Raw genomic sequence first — 17,822 nt, 5'->3', positions numbered from 1 at the left:
AAATAACAAATGTGAGTGAAGACTTAAAAGTGTATTAAGAAATTAGTGCCAAATGGAAAATAAGCTGTAACTATAAAACCACTGCCTGTTTTTTATTGAGATTTTATCCAAAATAGCAAGACCAACCTCAGGATCATGGCTTGGGGCCAGTGTTGTGGCACAGCAGGTTAAGTGACACTGGCAGCATCCACAGCTGAACGACAGTTTGAGTCCCAGCTGCTCCAGAAGCATATTGGAGGTACCCACTTTTAAGTAGAAGATAGGATTGTTGGGGTGGGGGTTTGGTGCTGTGGTTGGGACACTCCACAACTTGTATCAGAATGCCTGCCACCCACAGGAGAGGTCCAAGATGAGTTCTGGGCTCCTGGCTTCAGCCTGGCTCTGGCTCTTGCAGGTATCTGGGGAGTGAGCTAGCAGATGAAAGATCTCTGTCTCTGTATCTCTACCTTTTAAATAAGTAAAAGTAAATGTTTTTAAAGAAGGACTGTTTGTTTTTAGGAGGGAAAATAAGAGATGAAATACACACAGGAAGGAAGGCAGCTAGCACTGTGAATCTACTGTTCACCAAGGTGCCTCTGAAAGTGCGCAGTTGAAATACGTAGAGAAGGTATAGACAACACATTTTCTTGGCATGGTTTACTTTTAATAAAAAATACAGCTGAACATTTGTCACAGATTACATGAAACTGTACACAATGACATTCTCTGCATAGTAACCAACACTGATGTGTGTACTTGAATTTTAAATGGATTATTTATAATCCTTTAAAGTGCAGTTTATTTAAGCAAATCATAGGATAAAGGATCTTTTTAATAAATGAGTAACATTAAAAAGATGATGTATTTGAATAAATCTTAAAAAATCAGAATTGATTTCCATAGATGCCAGATTTACTTGTCTTGTTACAATGACACAGCCCCCCGCCCCCCAACCCCGAAGGTGAGGATTAAGAAGATCCTCTCTAACTGGTAAGAACTTTTTCCGATGTTAACATTTTTTTCTGTCTGTTCCAATAACATTCTAACTAAACAGAACGGTGGGTCTGGAGTTGATTGAGCAGCCCTGAGTTCTAGAACCTCACTGGATTTCCTACTGGAAATCAGGAGACCCTTCCCGACTTTCCCCATGCTATCTGAGGGGAGAAGGAAGAACTCAGTTGCTTCTCTGACTCGGCAACGTAACTATGATGTGGGCTACGGTGTTAACGTCTAGGATGAAGTAAAAGTCGCAAAAACGGGAGTTACCTAAGAAATAACCAGAAAATGGCTTCAGAGACGTGAACTGTGAGAGGGGCTGTCTGACGGGGTGGGAGAAACTGCAGGACAAAGGCCGTTTGCTGTCCCCACTGTCTTTGTTTTTCTGTCTGTTTTCTTTAGTTGGTGGAAATACTGATTCCACTACGCTGCTGCCCCAAAGAGATGCCGTGAGAGGATGAGCAGGACCTGACAGTGCTAGTCCAGGGGCAAGGTGCTCCGTAAGGCAGCAGTGCCAGCCTGACTGGGGCATCTGCGAGACCGTGTTCAACAGCTCAGCCGCGAAGAGGGTCAGAGGGTGGGAGTGGGGGGGAAGGACTTTCCCTCCAAGTGTAAACAGGAAGCCTCAGCCGATCTTGGGAGCACTGTGGTCACATGTTTCGGCTTTCCTCAGAGTCCCTTTCTGGAAATTCTGGATGGAACTGAGCAGGGCCCCTCGGCTCACACCGTTCACAGCCTGGGGCAAGAGCTGTGCAGGCGCCTCTGTGCTCACCGGAGGCAAGGGAGCTGCTGGTGGTGGAGGCGGCGGTGGCGGTGGCGGTGGTGGAGGTAATGCAGATAGGCCTGTGGAGGAGAAAGGGGGAAAGGCGACAGTTAGTGCCCCACCTCTCCAGCGGCCGCCGCTGAGCATGCTGCTGCTCAGTCCTGGGCAGAGGGCACTTGACACACGCTGCACGGGGACCAAGATACTCAATACTTGCTTTCAAAAATATCCAGCAAAAGGGGCCTAATGGTTAAGATGCTGGTTAAGGTGCCTGCATCCTGTATCAGAGTGCCTGGCTTTGATGCCCAGCTCTGGCTCCTGACCCCCAGCTTCCTGCTAATGGAGACTGGGAGGCGGTGCTGATGGCTCAAGTCGTTGAGTCCTTCCTACTCGTGTGGAAGACTTGGCTTGAGTTCCTGGCTCTCAGCTTCAACCCTGGTCCAGCCCTGGCCAAAGCTTTGGGCATCTGGAGAGTCAATCAATGGATGGGAGCTTGCTATCTCTATGTGTATCTATCTGCCTTTCAAATACATGAATTTTAAAAAGAACCAGAAGCATCAAAGATGAACTATTTAAAGGCTGTTGTTTCCCTCACATAATAGTCATGGAAGTAAAGACTGTTGGAACAAATAGCACAGGTTATATAAAAGCCACCCTCTGCATTAAATGAAGCTGACTCCATTTCCAAATCTGAGTAATGGTTGTCCCAAAAGAAGAGTTCCACCAGCTACTTTAGTCAGGTTGTGGGCAGCTCTCCCTACTTCTGAGCCAGCAATTAAAGACAGACATCTGTATGCAGAGTTAGGTGGCCATGAATGTCAGTCATAACGGAAGAACAATTCTTTAGCTGCTCCAACACACATGGTGTTTGAGGGTGTGATGTCATATAAAATGACAAATCACTTAAGATTCTCAGCAAGGGACCAGTGTCTGCTGGGTTATACATTCCCCAGGTCTGTCTCGAATAATCATTTTCTATTAGGTTGCATTAAAGGAATGTAAGATACAAATGTTGGCAACACAAACAGGGGGCACAGGTGTCTCTGGCAGTGGCACCCTCAGAGGGGAGAAGGCTTTCTCAAGCGCCATTCTTTCCTCTGTGGCCCATAGGAGCCACAATGGAACTGCACTAATCGCTGTCTTTGCAGAAGCAGCAGGAGACACTGGAATACTAGGCCGTACTCTAGTGGGCAAGGAGAAGGGTACTGGGCGGGTATCTGCAACTTCTCTCAGTTTCCGGGCACATACCTTTGCAACTTGAATTTGAATGTCTGAATGGATGAGTGAATTGCTCTCTTACAAACACTGACTACAGAAACAACCCTGCCTTAAAGAACTCTACTGTTTCACAATGGGTCCCCTGTGAATGTGGCAGCTCCCCAAGACTACACCTGCCTGTTGCTGCCTGTACCCTCTCCCCCTCCTTGAGCTACACCAGGGAGACATCCACTGCTACCAGTACAGACACCCATCACCATGTCAACTGGTGGGGAGGAGCGGCTCAGGATTACAAAAAAAAAAAAAAAAAAAAAAATACTCAAGGACATCCCTTTCACCAGGTGTGACAGGCACCAGTTAAAGTCTTGCAGTTCATAGAAAACCACTTACCTTCCTTTACATCTTTTACCCAAAGCTAAGGCAGCTGAAAATAAAGCACCACACAAATACACACACTCATGCTGTGTAATCTTGGAATTCTTAAATAATAGAGCAATACAAACATTAAATACAGACAAATGAGCAACATGTAATTTTCATTGGTTCTATACAATAACTATCATGAATGGAGTTCCATTATGGTCTCTGCTAGTGTGGATTGTGGGCATATGTTCCTGGCTTTAAGTCACAGGGTTATAAAGACAAAAAAGACTAAGTCTGAAGTGACCACTGAGTGAGAGAACTGGAGTGAATGAGCAAGTGACAGAAGCATCCTCTGAAGAGGACTTTGGGAGAATGACCCATGAGATTCCAGGAGGCGGGAGACCTCTGCTGAGGTCTAGGAACTTGGAGTTGGTGACTGTAGCAACCAAGAGGGTCTGGGGAAGTGAGCTCGGGCCACTTAGGGGTGAGGGTGCAACGCCCTTCCAGGGCGCTCCCACCCCAAAAGGCAGCACAATCTGGACTAGACATTCAGGGCCCATAAAGAATGCCAGGGTTTGTGCTTCTCAGCTTTGTGCTTTGACCCCTCACAGAAGAATCACTGCAGGGTTAAGAACCAGAAGAAGGGCTGGCACTGTGGCATAGCGGGTAAGGCTGCCGCCTGCAGTGCCAGCATCCCATATGGGCACCAATTAGAGTTCTGGCTGCTCCACTTCCAGTCCAGCTCTTTGCTATGACCTGGGAAAGCAGAAGATGGCCCAAGTCCTTGGGACCCTCCACCAGCATGGGGGACCCAGAAGAAGCTCCTGGCTCCTGGTATCAGATCAGTGCAGTTCCAGCCATTGTAGCCATTTGCAGAGTTAACCAGTGGGATGGAAATCACCCCCCACCCATCCACTGCCTCTGCTTCTCTGTAACTCTGCCTTTCAAATAGATAGATAAATCTTAAAAAAATAAAATAAAATAAAAAATCAGAAGACAGGCTCTGAGCTGCAGCAGCCTTAGGGGTTTATTAAAGACATGGAACTGACCATCTAGAAACCAGCTACTCCTCCAGCCCAGAATTCTGGGCAGTGAGACCCAGGTCTAGGGGGTGGGCTCAGGAGTATGGGCTGCCATGTTGGCACAGAACAAAACTGGTTGAGCTCAGAGGGAACCAACTATTCACTTTGGCCTCATGACCAACCAGACACTTGAAATTCTAGGTGCAAATGTTACCAACACAGAAATGGTAAATGAAATAAGTGTTCAATTGCCCTGCTCTGCTGCCACACTGTACTGCGTAAATAAATATGCATCCGTTAAAGAAAAATCATTTGGAAAAAAAGGTCCACTGGGACTGCAGCGAGGCAACACGTCGGTAACAGTGGCAAGGAGGAGAGTGAGTTCCTCCCCACCAAAAGGCCTCCAATAGCCCTTATCCCAGGCTATGGACAAGAGCAGATTCCATGTTAATGCAGATGGCTAAGGGAATATACCAGGACGGGGTGCTTGGAGCCAGCTCATCGACAATGAGACTCAGGCCAGTGCTGGTCTCTCCCATCTCACCTTCTGTTAGACAAAACCCCTTTGAAATGAAAACTCTACCCTCCCCAAGATCCCATGCACCAAACCCCCTGGGAACCTGGCAGTCCAGTGGAGGCCCTGGAAGACAGCACAGGCTGCTACAGCGAGAGTGGAGGGTAGATCCGTGTGGGGGTGGGACACCATGCCAGAAACATCCTCCGCTGCCTCCTGGAAAGGATGTCCGAGCATTCCCTGTCCTCAGGCCTTTCAACAGTGGGCAGTCTATTGGTCTCTGTAGCTCCAAGCTCCTTAGTGGTCCATGTAAATAGGTGGGGAGGCCAGGTGGCCTCCAGATCACACTAGAGCAACAGCAGACCTACCTCCTACCCTTGGGAATCAGTGGAGAGCCGTGAGCCCTGGAAGCGAGCAGCACCCCGGCTCTGGTGAACCACTTTCACCTTTGGCTCAGGCAGATGGGAGGCTGTACTCATGTCTCAACTTGAGCACTAGTGAGGATGCATTAAAAAGAACTGATTTTCCCCCTTCGAGGTTGTAAAAGCCAGTAAGATGTCTCCCTGTAACTGAGAACTCAGCTGCCTAACACCCTTCCCCTCCATCAGAGTCACTAAGAACCAACACTTTCACAGCAACAGGACTCGGAGCCATGGTCTCCAAAATTAAAATATGCCAAAATGCCATGCAGTTGATGTACAGGTTTCAGAGCTGTATTTAAAAAACTGAAGTCAGAGTGAAAATGAAGACTTGGAAGGTCATAATGAAAATGAAATGAATATAGATGATGTCACTGGGTGCTTTTTAAAGATGCTGTGTTTCATTTAAATATTCAGACAAGGGAACGGTCTCAGATTTGCCTTCCCACTTCATCACTGCCGCGATCAAGATGCACCAGGTCCTATTTCACATACAGAAACAGAGCATCTTTAAAGCTAGAGAAATCAGCATAGCTTACTTTACCGAAAATTCACGTTCAAAATGGTGCATGCTCTACTGAAAACAGCAAAGAGAGAGAGAGAGAGAGAGGACACGAGTCATTATTCAGATTTTAGTGTCATTGAATCAAACAGTAACAGACAATAAAATATCAGTCTACATCACGTGCCGAGTAATCTCACTGCGACAGGAGGCTATTTTGGAATGGAGTCACGAAGCACACGACAGTGGCTGTTACTCGGGACCTGGCAGAGCAACCAAGGAGTCCCTGTCCTCACTATGTGTTCTGGTCCTGGGGCTGGTCAGGCGCGGCTTTATTCCTTAGTAAGCACAGCGCTCCTCTGAGAAGAGCCGTGGAGGTTCCCCTCCCCTCAGGAGCTGACTGCATGCTGCTATTACCAAGCAGCGCCAGTTGGTCAAGACAGAGAACGCACAAGACGTGCCCCTTGTCTCCAGGACAGAGGAGCAAGAGTGCAGGAGAGGCTAGGGAGGAGACCCCTAGCAGGGCCCTGAGCCCCCTCCCCATGAGGCTCCTGGGGTCTGGAGGCTGAAGCAGCAGGTTACTGAAAGCTTAAACTCATTTAAAAAGAAAAAAAACAAGGCAAATGTTTTTGTCTTTGAAACGACTGGATCCCTGCTTAGATGTGAAGAACTGCTTCCCCATAAAATTCCAGCATTCCTAAAGAACCACCTCTGACCCCGCTGCCAGGAGGAACATTCCTTCCCTGGGGGCGGCTGAGGGGGCTGGACAGGGCAGGCTGACCCCTCACAGCAGGACAGCTCCAGGAGGAACAAAGGATGCTGGGAATTCCCGCTGCCCCTTTCTGCCCTTCTCTGGATGCCCCTGGGGAGAAGCTTATACCCTTGGGACCTGGGCTTGGGAGTGGGGGTGACCTTTGAGAGCGGAGCAGCCCCACCCTTCAGTGACCAACGCCTGTCCCTGAGATAGCTGCTGCTTTGCGTCTGTGTGGCTTTGAGAAAGAGGCAGTTCTTAGGGCAGGGACATCCGTTTGAGCCTAGCTCAGGATTCAGACTTGGATCTCACTAGGCAAACTCGGGAAGCTCCCACATTCTAAACAAGTTCATCTCTTTTGCGTGCCTTAGTAAGTCTTGTTCGCCCCTAATCCATCCTTATTAAGAATGAATAAAGGGGGAAAACAGACTTACTAAGGCACAAGACAGCCAGCTGTTCAGTTCTCTGTCCCTCTCTGTGCCACAGGCTCCATGATCCCTCCTCCAACTCTTCACACGCGAAGCTTACCTTCCCCTTATTGATTCTTGCAGCCGGGCTGTCCCTCACCCGACAGTACTCTGGCTGCAGTACTCCTAGCTCCTATCGGATAGCACTTTACTGCTTAGAAGGCCTGGCCACAGTCACCATCTACCTTTACAGGCACAGTCAAGAAAATGGAGCCCTCTTTCCCAAGAGCACAGTCTGAAAGGTGCAGAGCTGGGAGCCAAGCCCTGCAATTCTGAGGTTCTCAGGCCAGCCCGACATAACGCTTACCAGCATGGGCCCTGTAGTGCCCTCGGGGAAAAAGCAGGCCCTCAATAAATTGGGGTGAGAGACAAAGTTCAAACCCCAGTTCTCCCACCACTCTGTGCGACCTTGAGCAAAGTGTCTCAACGCTATGAGAGCTCAATTCCATCTGTAAGATGGAGCTGGGCAGGAATCCACTGACTGAGAAGGAAGGTATTCACGGGGATTAAAAGAGATTGACAATAGCACTTGGAAAATAGTACCTGGCACAAAAGAAGTCTTCAAAATACACCAGATACAATTAGCTAAAAACAACAGCAATTTAGGGCCTCTGGCTTATTTTACTTTTGAAAAATGCTGTTTTGCAAACCTCGCTTAAACAAAACAATGGCAAGGCAATGGGCCTGCCCGCTTCCAAAGGGCAGTGTGAGCGCAGTCCTGGTGTGTGTGCAAATCGGGACCTTTTAAACCACGCAGCTCTGCAAGCACGGGGCAGAAATGCTAGTTGGTGACATTTACCATGAGATAAGTCAGGATAAAAAATGTTGAAGTTGCTGAAAGAGTGACCTTCTTCAGCAGGAAACAGCCTTTAGCAGAGAAAAAAAAAAGTGCAAGGAATGTTCTCACTGCAAAAAATAGGGGTCCTAGCAAAAGAGCATTCGAGAATCCCAACCCACCCACGGACACAGACACAGACACAGGGAAATATTCTCTCTCTCATCAGTTTGGTAAGACTCTCAAGAGGAGGCCCCAGGGGAGGGAGCTGCAGAAAGAAAAGCAAGGGGCCCCAGGCCCTGGCGCAATTTCTGGAAAGGGTTCATAAGGGTAAGACCCGTCTACATAAAAACATCCATCACTTCTGCCCTATCCTAAAAGGACCCCACGTCAAGAGCACATTTAGCCATCATAAACGGATTTGAAACTGATGCTTTGAGTGAGAAAGCAACTGCTGTGAACCGAACTTGCCTAAGCTGATCTACTGCTGTTGATCTATTGCTGTGCAAACTGCCCAAGGACAGGGTCCACACCGGACGGAGTGTTTGCTTGATTAGAAGGATCTGGGAGATGGTCTTCTGGCCCTGTGCAGAGAAGGTAACCAAAACCCAGATGCGGGCAGTGACTCACTCCAGGTCTCAGTAATTAAGTGTCCTGAAGGCTAAGCGCCAGGTGCTTTCCCAAGCCCTTGACACAGGAACGCAGTGAACCCTCCTATTCACCCAACAAGGCAGGCACTGTTATTATCCTCATTTACCAAGTGCACTGGCCAAGGTCCCACCAGCAAGTGGTGGCTCTCACACTTAGGTTCCCTGATGGATGAGACAGTTCTCAAGGGTTCTCTGGCTGAGCTGTGTCTGAGATGCTGCCTTGTGTAAGAATTCATGCTAGTCCTTGAAAATAAAGCATTGTCTCTCACTTCTAAAGACGGCACTTCATCATCAAGCGGGAAGAAACTATCCTTGACTTAAAACCACAGAGTTGGCTTAGAAGTAAAGATGTTGGAGTAGATACGAATCGAGGAGCAAGGCAGGCAACGGCCAAAGAGGCAGCAAGAAAAATGAGCCCGACAAGAAGTGGGTCTTCCTGTCCTCCGAGGAGGAACTGTCTAAGCAGGGGCGGCCAAGCCAGAGGGGCCGAGAGTCCTGCCCTCAGCCCGCACAGGCCATGGAGGCACGGCAAGCCTATGTAGACCCATCCATGAAGATCTCCCTGGCATCTGCTGTGGGGACAGCATGACACCTGTTGGGGTCTCCCCGAAGCCCGGCACACAACAACGCTCAAGCTGTTGCTTGTTTTTCAAGTGTAGACCCTATACTTAATGGGAACTATGGGAGCAAAAGCTACCAGAGTGGACCTCCACCTGCCTACACCATGTCTGTCATTTTGGGGCTCCTGAGAGGTGCTGGGAATATGGCCTCAGATTATCTCAGGCCTGGTCTGTCCATCCCTGTGACCCACGGCCAAGTCTAGTACCTGGCAAACCACAGGCTCCCAGTAAATGCATAAGGAATGAATAAATCCACAGGGTGTCCCATTTAGGGCCCGACACGGTATTTTTTTCCGGCAGATGCTAAATGTTAGCTATCATCTTTATCATCTGCGTTATTAAGAGATGGCCAGCAGAGGTCAGAGTATGGCTCCTGGGGCTGAGTCCGTAATTTTGTCACCAAAACATCAAAGGAAATGCAGGAAAGAAGTCAGTGAGTCCCTTGGAGCCTCTCACCCCTGCCAGGCACTGTGCTTGCCCCACCCCCCCGCCTCTTCACCCTCATGCTCACCCTCCCCCTCAGGTGGGCACTGGCAAGACCACCGCCCTGCCCCGGCCACCACGCTCTTCCAGCGTCACCTCGGATTACCACATTCCTCCTTCTCTTCTCTCCTAAATGTTTCCTCACCCCTTGAAAACTTGCTCCTGAACACAGCAGCTCCCATGTACAGCACAGATGAAGCAGAGAATCCCCCCACCCCCCTCCCCGCAAAGTCCGACAACTGTGAATTCATTTACAGATGATGGCCAGGATCACAGTGAACGCACACCATGAGGTAGTTGGAATCTGAAACCAACCCCTCGCTTTGTAATCCAGTCTATGAATTCCAGACACTTTCTCCAGTTCTCTTCCTATGTCCAAACAGTGTGAAATTAAGATTCCATCTTCTAACAAAACGCCTAAGTATCATGGGGGCAGTGGGTCTGCAGAAACGTCTGATCTGTCTAACCAAGTCATCTCTGTGGAAGACAGGGTAGTCTGCTCTGTCTGGATCAACCCCTGGAGAATCTGCTGGCCAAGTGGGACAAGGGCAAGCATATCATCCCCATGAGCCAGGTACTTTGCTACTCAAAACAGGCCCTGGCTCTCAGTCCTTCTGCGGTACGCCAGCAGGGAGAGACACCCACCAGCTGGAAGAGGATCATTCAAACCAGTTTCTTTAGGGAGTGATGTTGTACAACAGAGGGTTAAGCCACCGCCTGGGATGCCCACAGTCCATACTAGAGTGCTGGTTCCAGTGAGTGCTGGCTACGCTGTGCTTGTGGTCCAGCTTCCTGCTAACATGCCTGACAGGCAGCAGTGATGGCCCAAGTACCTGGATTCCTGCCACCCACACAGGAGACCTGGATGGAGTTCCTGGCTCCTGGCTTCTGACTGGCACAGCCCCAGACACTGTCAGAATTTAGGAAGTGAAACAACCAATGGAGTATCTCTCCGCCAACCCTGTCACTCTGCCCTTCTAATATATATATATACATACATATATATATATATTTTTTTAAGTAGTTCCTTTGTTGTTTTTTTAAGGGGTTCAGTGGGAGCGCTTGAGAGCAGCTGGGTAATGCCCTTGGGAGCTCCTGGGTGCCACCTTAAGCACTAGTGGATATGGTATTGTCAATTCACCTATCAACCCCTGCCAAGAACTGTGTTTCCAAGAGCCAAGGGAGCCCTTCCAAATCCAGCCCTGAGAGACAGAACCAGCTCCTCAGCTATCCAGAACATCCGGTTCATTTAAGAGGTGAAAGGCAGTCTTGGTGTCCCAATGTGTCTTTATGGGCTAACAAAGTGGTTAGGTCAGAAATGAAAGAAGGAAGTATCATGCTACTCCATAGAATCACAGGTTATAAGCAGTCTCCACCATACCATCTTTGCACATTTTTCAAACCAAATTCCTAGTATCTTATTCAGTTCACAAAGGATAAACAAAGACGAAGGACAGAGATATATTGATAATTGCAAGCATTATAGGGCAAACAGGTATCAGGAAACCAGCGACTTGGTGGCTCTCTCAGCCCCGCACCCCCACACCGAGGCATCTTAGTGGTTTTGCTCAGAGACAAGGCCACACTTGTAGGGGGGCTCCCTGCAAGGAGCACTCTGGCAGGACAGGGCTCCGAGCGGCACTGCACTGCTTCGTCCAGCCAGGTGTGTCCCAGGACAAGTCCTGACCTGCACAGACCCCACTGCGGGAGGCCTCTGAGCAGAAAGCAAGCATGAGCCCAGGGGCAGCAAAGTGGCCCTGAAACCAGCCCATTCCCTGAGAACGCGGCGCTCAGACATCTCAGCCCTCAGCTCTCCCAGGGGCCCCGGCGCATCTGCACTCATGCTGCTGGAGCTCCTGACACGCCCGGTCCCAGGGCACGGCAGGAAGAGAAAGGGGCCCGCTCCAGCTACTGGTGGTGAGAAGGGAGGGATGTGCCCTTCCCCATTACTTACCTGCTGTAGAGGGTGGAGTCGGCGAGGACGGGGATGTGAGAGGTGAGCTGGCCCCAGACCCTGCTAAGATAAAACCCAGAGAAACCCTTATGTGGACCAAAGGAAGATACCTGGAACTTGGCCCAAGCCAGAACCCACGGCTGTCTGAGATGCTATATGTGGCTTAGCATGTGGGCCTATGGGACAAAGTGACAAGGGATGGAAAATTCAGACTGAATCCAGCGGCCACAGGCTCCCCCCTTCCCTCCCCCCAGGGCTTGCTTCCTTCCCCAGGCCACGGGAGGCTCATTGCCTTGGTGGCTCCCCACAGCCTGCCTGGTATGAAACCAACTTGGCCCAGTCCATGGCTTATGCAACTGGGTGGTGACAAATGAGAGTAGCCACAAACGGCAGAGAGGCGCAGAGAACCCCTACCCCTGGTATCCGCTCAGCAATGCCTTCTCTAGGAAGTTCCATGTTATCATAAGGAACAGTTAGAGGTCAGCCGATTCAGTCTGTGGATTTCCTAGGCCTTTTCAGTAAATTCAGTGAATTCTGGGACCTGATAATCTTGTTCTGTTTCAGAGATTCCCAAGTTCTTAGTATCTCCCCACTGCAGGGAAATCCCAGAAGATATTCTCCTAGCCTAACGTGGAAGGAGCCCAAAGAGCAGACAGAAGTTCCCACAGCAGCCTCTTCCGGGGAGATATAAAGTCACCTTTCACACACACCCATCAACCACCCCAAGAAGCTACCACAAGCTGCACCAGCTAAGCCTCCTGCTGTCACATCACTCACCACCCGCGACATGTGTGGCTGCCATGTGGACACTGGGCACAAAGAGAAGTGTCCTAATTCAACCACACCTCCCTTCAGCTTATTGCCTTTCCCCCACGGCCACATTCCCTTGGCTCCTAAAAAGCATGAGAGGTGCTGCACTGAACAAGCAGGCCCGCAGCGTGCTGCTTTCACGGTGCTAGGAGTGCCAGCCAGTGTCGTGGGGAGAAGATTCACTCAGGATTCCATTAGGGTCTGGGAACAGTCTGTCTGTTCCCAATAGCAACTGCAACCACCCTTTCCAAAGCTCCCGGAAAGCACAAGAGTGCCGCGGAGCCCATGGGGTCCCACCCCGCTGACAGGGCACAGGCTTGGCAGCAGCAGCATCTCAGGAAAGGGGGCGCACAGAGCAAGGCCCACCCCGTCACCTGCAGCCCAGCTGCGGCCAGTCCAGCCCTCTGGGCTGCATTCTAACCAGGTGATGCACCAGGCTCTTCCACAGCCCCAGGCAGGCATCATCCCCACAGACTTCACAGGGAGACCCAGGCACGGCCTGTGAACACCCTCAGCATCCTCGCTGGTTCCCACTTCCAAACATCCCCGCCTCTTCCCACAGGCTCCTCACTCGCCCCCGAGACGGATGTGCCTCCTCCAAAGCTGAGGCTGACAGAGGCGCTGGCTGCTGCCCCCTGGCCTTCTCGCCACCCACTAACTATCCTTTTGCATCTTCAGCTTCTCCCCCTTTGCTGGGTCCTTCTCCTACGTAAATGTCTAACTGGCTAAGCCTCAATGCCCCCAAGTCTCCCTTTCTCCTGGATCCCCAGGGCTGAGCCAAAGCTGCTGGGAGGGGCTGATTTCCAGAGAGGGGCCATCGAGACCGAGCAAGGGGCAGCTGGGAGTGGCGGTGAGGGCTGCCAACGCAGGACGGTGCTGTTCACACCACTGCAGCCTTTCTGAAAGGAGGCTGCCTGCCTGACCCACACACCCCTGGATCCTTCCCATCCAAGTGGGAGGGTGCACCTGTCCCCAACATGGGGTCCAGAGCACAGGGCAGGATCTGGGGACATTTCTGTTCAGCAGGCTCCAGTGGAAAACAGACAGCCTTGCGTTTGAAGTTGGGTCTGTGTTTCTTCCATGGTTTCTGTGTCTTTGGTTGCTAGAGTGTGGCCATTAGTGAAGCAGCTGAGCACCAATAACCTCTGCGCTTCCTTCTAGCACTTGCGTGCGGGGAGCCTACGAATACTGCTGCACTCACGCACAGGGACAGAGTTCTGCTGTTCTCTGCATCCATTAACACGGCCCAGTTTCTGGCCAGCAGCAGCCACAACCTTTGCACTAACTATAGAGCCCTGACACTGAGCCCTGGGTCCTGGGCCCCACTACAGTCTATAAGCACTTACCCGAGTTATTGGAGTTGTTGTACTTCATGGACTGCTCTTCATTATTTTCAATAGCAGATCGTTTCGACTTCTTTACAAATAAAAAATAAAGGGAGGGGGAGGAGAGAAACAAAAAAGAGAAAAAAAAAACACACAGTGAATCTGGAAATTAGAATAAAGACATTTGGCAGACACGCAGTTAAACTAGCTACAGACAAGGTCATACGGCCTTACAACATGACCCGGTGAAGAAGCCACAGGCTGAGACTACAGGGAGAATGAAACCCAGAGTGCTGACTTCTCTGTCCCAGGCAATCATTTCCTTCAGTTACACTGTGCCACGAGCAGCCCAGTGTGTCAGGAAACTGGATGGTCCATTTCTCTGCTGACAGTACGTGACTCTTTTTTAAAAGCTGCAAACCACTCATCTGGAAGTCGTTTCAGCTTTCAAAGAGACATAACACCACCTCTGTCATTAAATGGGCACCACTGGGGGGACATGGAGCTCAGCAAACTCTTGTGATGTCGGCACCTCACACTAAAGCACTGGTTCAAATCCTGGCTGCTCCACCTCTGATCCAGCTTCCTGCTAATGCACCAGGTGTTAGGAAAATGGCGCAGTTTATCTATGGCGCAATCTACATCCTGACACCATCCTAGGCTCTAGCCCCCGCCGCCATTGCTGGAAGCCAGGTGGCCACATGGCCCAACCACCAGTGTCAAGCTCCACCCCCATCCTAATGGGATTCGCTGCTCCTGCTTCCCTGCCCGCCCTTCGGCAAAGTTTTAAAAGGACCTGTTTCTGAACATGTGGCTCTCTCGCTCTCTCTCCTCTGTGCTCTCTGCTCTCCTGTCCTCTCCCCCTCCCGTCTCTCTTCTCTCTGCTCTCCTCTCTCTCTCTCCTTCTCTCTGTTACACTCTACTTCTCTCTTTTTCCCTCTTCGCCCCTTCCCTCAAGTCTGCTGGGTTTTCCCCAATAAACCCTTTCCCTTACTCCGGTGTTTGATGTGTTTTGTGACGGGCTAACACCAGGGAAGGCAGCAAACGACAGTCCAAGTAGTTGCACCACGCCACCTGCACAGAAGACCTGGATGGAATTCCAGGCTCCCTGGCTTAGGCCTGGCCCATCCTCAGATCAGGCTGCTGCAGCCATTCCAGAAAAGATGAACAAGCAGGTGGAAGATATCTCTCTTTCTCTCCCTCAATCACTCTTCCTTTTAAACATATAAGTAAATCTTAATAAATAGATAAATGCTCAATATGTGCACCATTAATTAGAATTTTCTCCGCGTGTAGTCAAGGATTCAGAGGGAGAGCTCAGAGGGCAGGCCTTACCTTTCGAGCTAAAATCTTTCTCTTTTTCCTCTCTTCCTCAGATCCATGGTGCGACTGAGCTCTTGTCAGTCTCCGATGCTGGTGAATCTTAAAGAGATCACAACCCACCACAATGGTCAGGACATCCTACGTATGGCAGCTTCCTGTTGAAAATCTCCAACACGTTTTGCTAAATCAAATCACTTAGACAAAAACAAAGAAAAACCTTTCCTCGCTCAGCCTGTCTGCCTCCTGCCTCAGGCCTGGACACCTGGCAGAAGAGCTTGTCAGAGGACAACAGCCTTCCTGGCTCCCCACTTCATACTGCCTTTCTCTGTTTCACAGAAGAGCATGGCGCAGGTGTGTCCCGAGACATCGCCACCTGGCAGGACATGATCGCCACGGGTGACCACCTTTCGTGGTCACACTTGCTTTCCCCCAGCCCGAGTCCCTGAGGGCAGGACAGCGAAGAACCTGAACAGAGTGCGAGCCTGGCTGACAGCCAACGATGCACAGAATGCTTAGGGGGTCCCCAGAGCGCCAAAGCCAACTGTGGTAAGCCAGGAAAGGGCAGCAAGCAACTATGACCCATTTACCTGCTTCTGTTCTTCTACGAGTCTCTTCTCTATACATTCTTTGGCAATTCTCAGTGCTTCTTTTAACTTTGTGGGGATCTGAAAAGAGGAGAAAGTACATAATCCATTGGATAAAGAGGCTGGAGACTCTGCTGCGTCCTGGATTCAATGAATGGGATGTTAATTGCCAAGAAAAAAAAGGTTGTCTAGAATAAGGTCAGGCACAGACACAGCTGTCCCCTCGGGTCCTGTCCCAGCCACATCTGACAGCCCCAACACACTCATGCTCTAGCATGTTTTAGCAATGAACATGTAAAATTCAAATAGAAATAAACATAGTATGTATTGTAAGCAATCCAAGTAGGATCCCAAATTACCAACACAGTCTTGAAAAAGAAAAAGTTGAAGGCCTCACTTTTCCTGATTTTCAAACCTATCACCTAGTAACCGTAATCAAAACAGTATGGTACTGATGTAAAGAGAGACGCACAGACTAATGAAACAGCCTAGAAATAAACCCTTGTGTACATGGTCGAATGATATTTGACAAGGGTGCCAAGAACACACAAGGACAGTCACTTCAACAAATGGCAGTGGGGAGCTGGCAGTATGGCTCAGTGTGTTAAGCTGCCATCTATGATGCTGGCATTGCGTATGAATGTCAGTTCAAGTCCCAGTTCCAACTTTCAATCCAGCTTCCTGTTAACATGTCTAGGAGCACAGCAGAAATGGCCTCCAAGTGTTTGGGCCCCTGCCACCCACATGGGAGACCCAGATGAAGCTCTTGGCTCCTGGCTTCAGCTTGGCCCAGCCCTTGCTGTTGTGGCCATCTGGGGAGTGAACCAGCAGATGGAAGACCTCTCTCTCTGTAACTCTGCCTTGCAAGTAAATAAGTAAATATTTAAACTAAATAAATAAATGGGAGTGAGAAAATTCAATACCCTCCTGCACAAGAAAGAAGCTAGACCCTTACCTTATACGATATACAAAAATTAACTCAAGGGGCCAGCGCTGTGGCACAGTGGGTTAAAGCCCTGGCCTGAAGCACCAGCATCCCATATGGGTGCCAATTCTAGTCCCGGCTACTCCTCTTCCGATCCGCTCTCTGCTATGGCCTGGGAAATCAGTAGAAAATGGCTCAGGTTCTTAGGCCCCTGCACCCGCATGGGAGACCCGGAAGAAGTTCCTGGCCCCTGGCTTTGGACCGGCGCAGCTTTAGCCATCGCAGCCATCTGAGGAGTCAACCAGCAGATGGAAGACCTCTCTCTCTGTCTCTACCTCTCTCTGTAACTCTTTCAAATAAATAAAATAAATCAATTTAAAAAATCAACTCAAAATTCTTCAACAGCCAAATTTATGACCTGAAACTATGAAACTCCTAAAAGCAAACAGAGGACAAAAGCTTCATGACATCGGATTCGGCAATGATTTCTTGGATTTGATGTCAAGAGCACAGACAATAAAAGCAAAAGTGCACTTCATCAAAATTTAAAACTGTTCAACAAAGGACACTGTAGCAACACAGTGAAAAGGCAACCCATGGGATGAGACAAACATTTGCAAATCACCTATAGACAGGGGGTTAATGCCTGGTATAAAGAAATTCCTGCAACTTAACAATAATAATAAATAAATTGCCCAATTAAAAAATGAGCAAAGGATCTAAATAAACATTTGTCCAAGGAAAGTAAATAAATGGTCACCAGGCATACAAAAAGATACTGTAATTATCAGAGAAATGCAGATGACAATCACAACGAGACATCATCGCATACCCATTAGCCTGGCCACTATCAAAAAATAAGAGCAGACATTGGAAGCAATGGTTATGTTTCTGCCTGAGATGCCCACACCCCGTATCTGAGTTCCTAGTTTGAGTCCCAGCTACTCCACTTCCAGGTTCCTACTAATGTGCATCCTGGGAGGCCGTGGTGATGTTCAAGTACTTGAGTCCCTGTCGCCCACACAGGAGACCTGGATGGTCTCCTGGGCTCCTGGCTTTGGCCTGGTCCAGCCCTAGCTATTGTGGGGCATGTGGGGAGTGAACCAGCAGATGACAGATTTCTCTCTGGCTCTCGGTGTCTCTAGCTCTGTTTCTCTGCCTTTCAAATAAGAAAAAGAAAAAGAAAAATTTAAAAAGTAAAATAACGGAGTATGCATTTAGTGCAGTGGTGAAGCTGCTGCTTAGAATATCCACGTCCCTGGCTCTGATCCTGATTCCAGCTTCCTGCTAATGTGCACCCTGAGAGGCAGCAGCTGCTGCTCCAAGTGCTTGGCTTCCTGCGACCATGTGAGAAACACAGATGGAGCTCTGAGCTCCTG

The 17,822-nt window shown here is 49.6% G+C and overlaps 1 protein-coding gene across 4 annotated transcripts in view; it reads right to left on the bottom strand.

Moving 5' to 3' along the window:
* Nucleotides 1-630: 630 nt before the first annotated feature.
* Nucleotides 631-17,822, bottom strand: part of PXK (PX domain containing serine/threonine kinase like) — a 99,043-nt gene continuing 81,851 nt past the window's right edge. The window contains exons 14-19 of one of the 4 annotated variants that reach the window (XM_062201175.1): nt 15,522-15,599; nt 14,947-15,033; nt 13,633-13,702; nt 11,477-11,539; nt 3,347-3,380; nt 631-1,818 (exon numbers count right to left, since the gene is read on the bottom strand). In XM_062201175.1, the coding sequence (XP_062057159.1) occupies nt 1,626-1,818; nt 3,347-3,380; nt 11,477-11,539; nt 13,633-13,702; nt 14,947-15,033; nt 15,522-15,599 (525 nt within the window). In that variant the 3' untranslated portion in view covers nt 631-1,625. The remainder of the gene's footprint in view (nt 1,819-3,346; nt 3,381-11,476; nt 11,540-13,632; nt 13,703-14,946; nt 15,034-15,521; nt 15,600-17,822) is intronic. The other 3 variants (XM_062201176.1, XM_062201173.1, XM_062201174.1) reach the window with 3 other exon arrangements.

Source organism: Lepus europaeus, chromosome 9 (assembly GCF_033115175.1).
Source record: "Lepus europaeus isolate LE1 chromosome 9, mLepTim1.pri, whole genome shotgun sequence".
Taxonomy (NCBI): Eukaryota; Metazoa; Chordata; class Mammalia; order Lagomorpha; family Leporidae; genus Lepus; species Lepus europaeus.
Note: the sequence above shows the minus strand (reverse complement) of the source record. Positions and strands in the feature narration are given on the sequence as shown.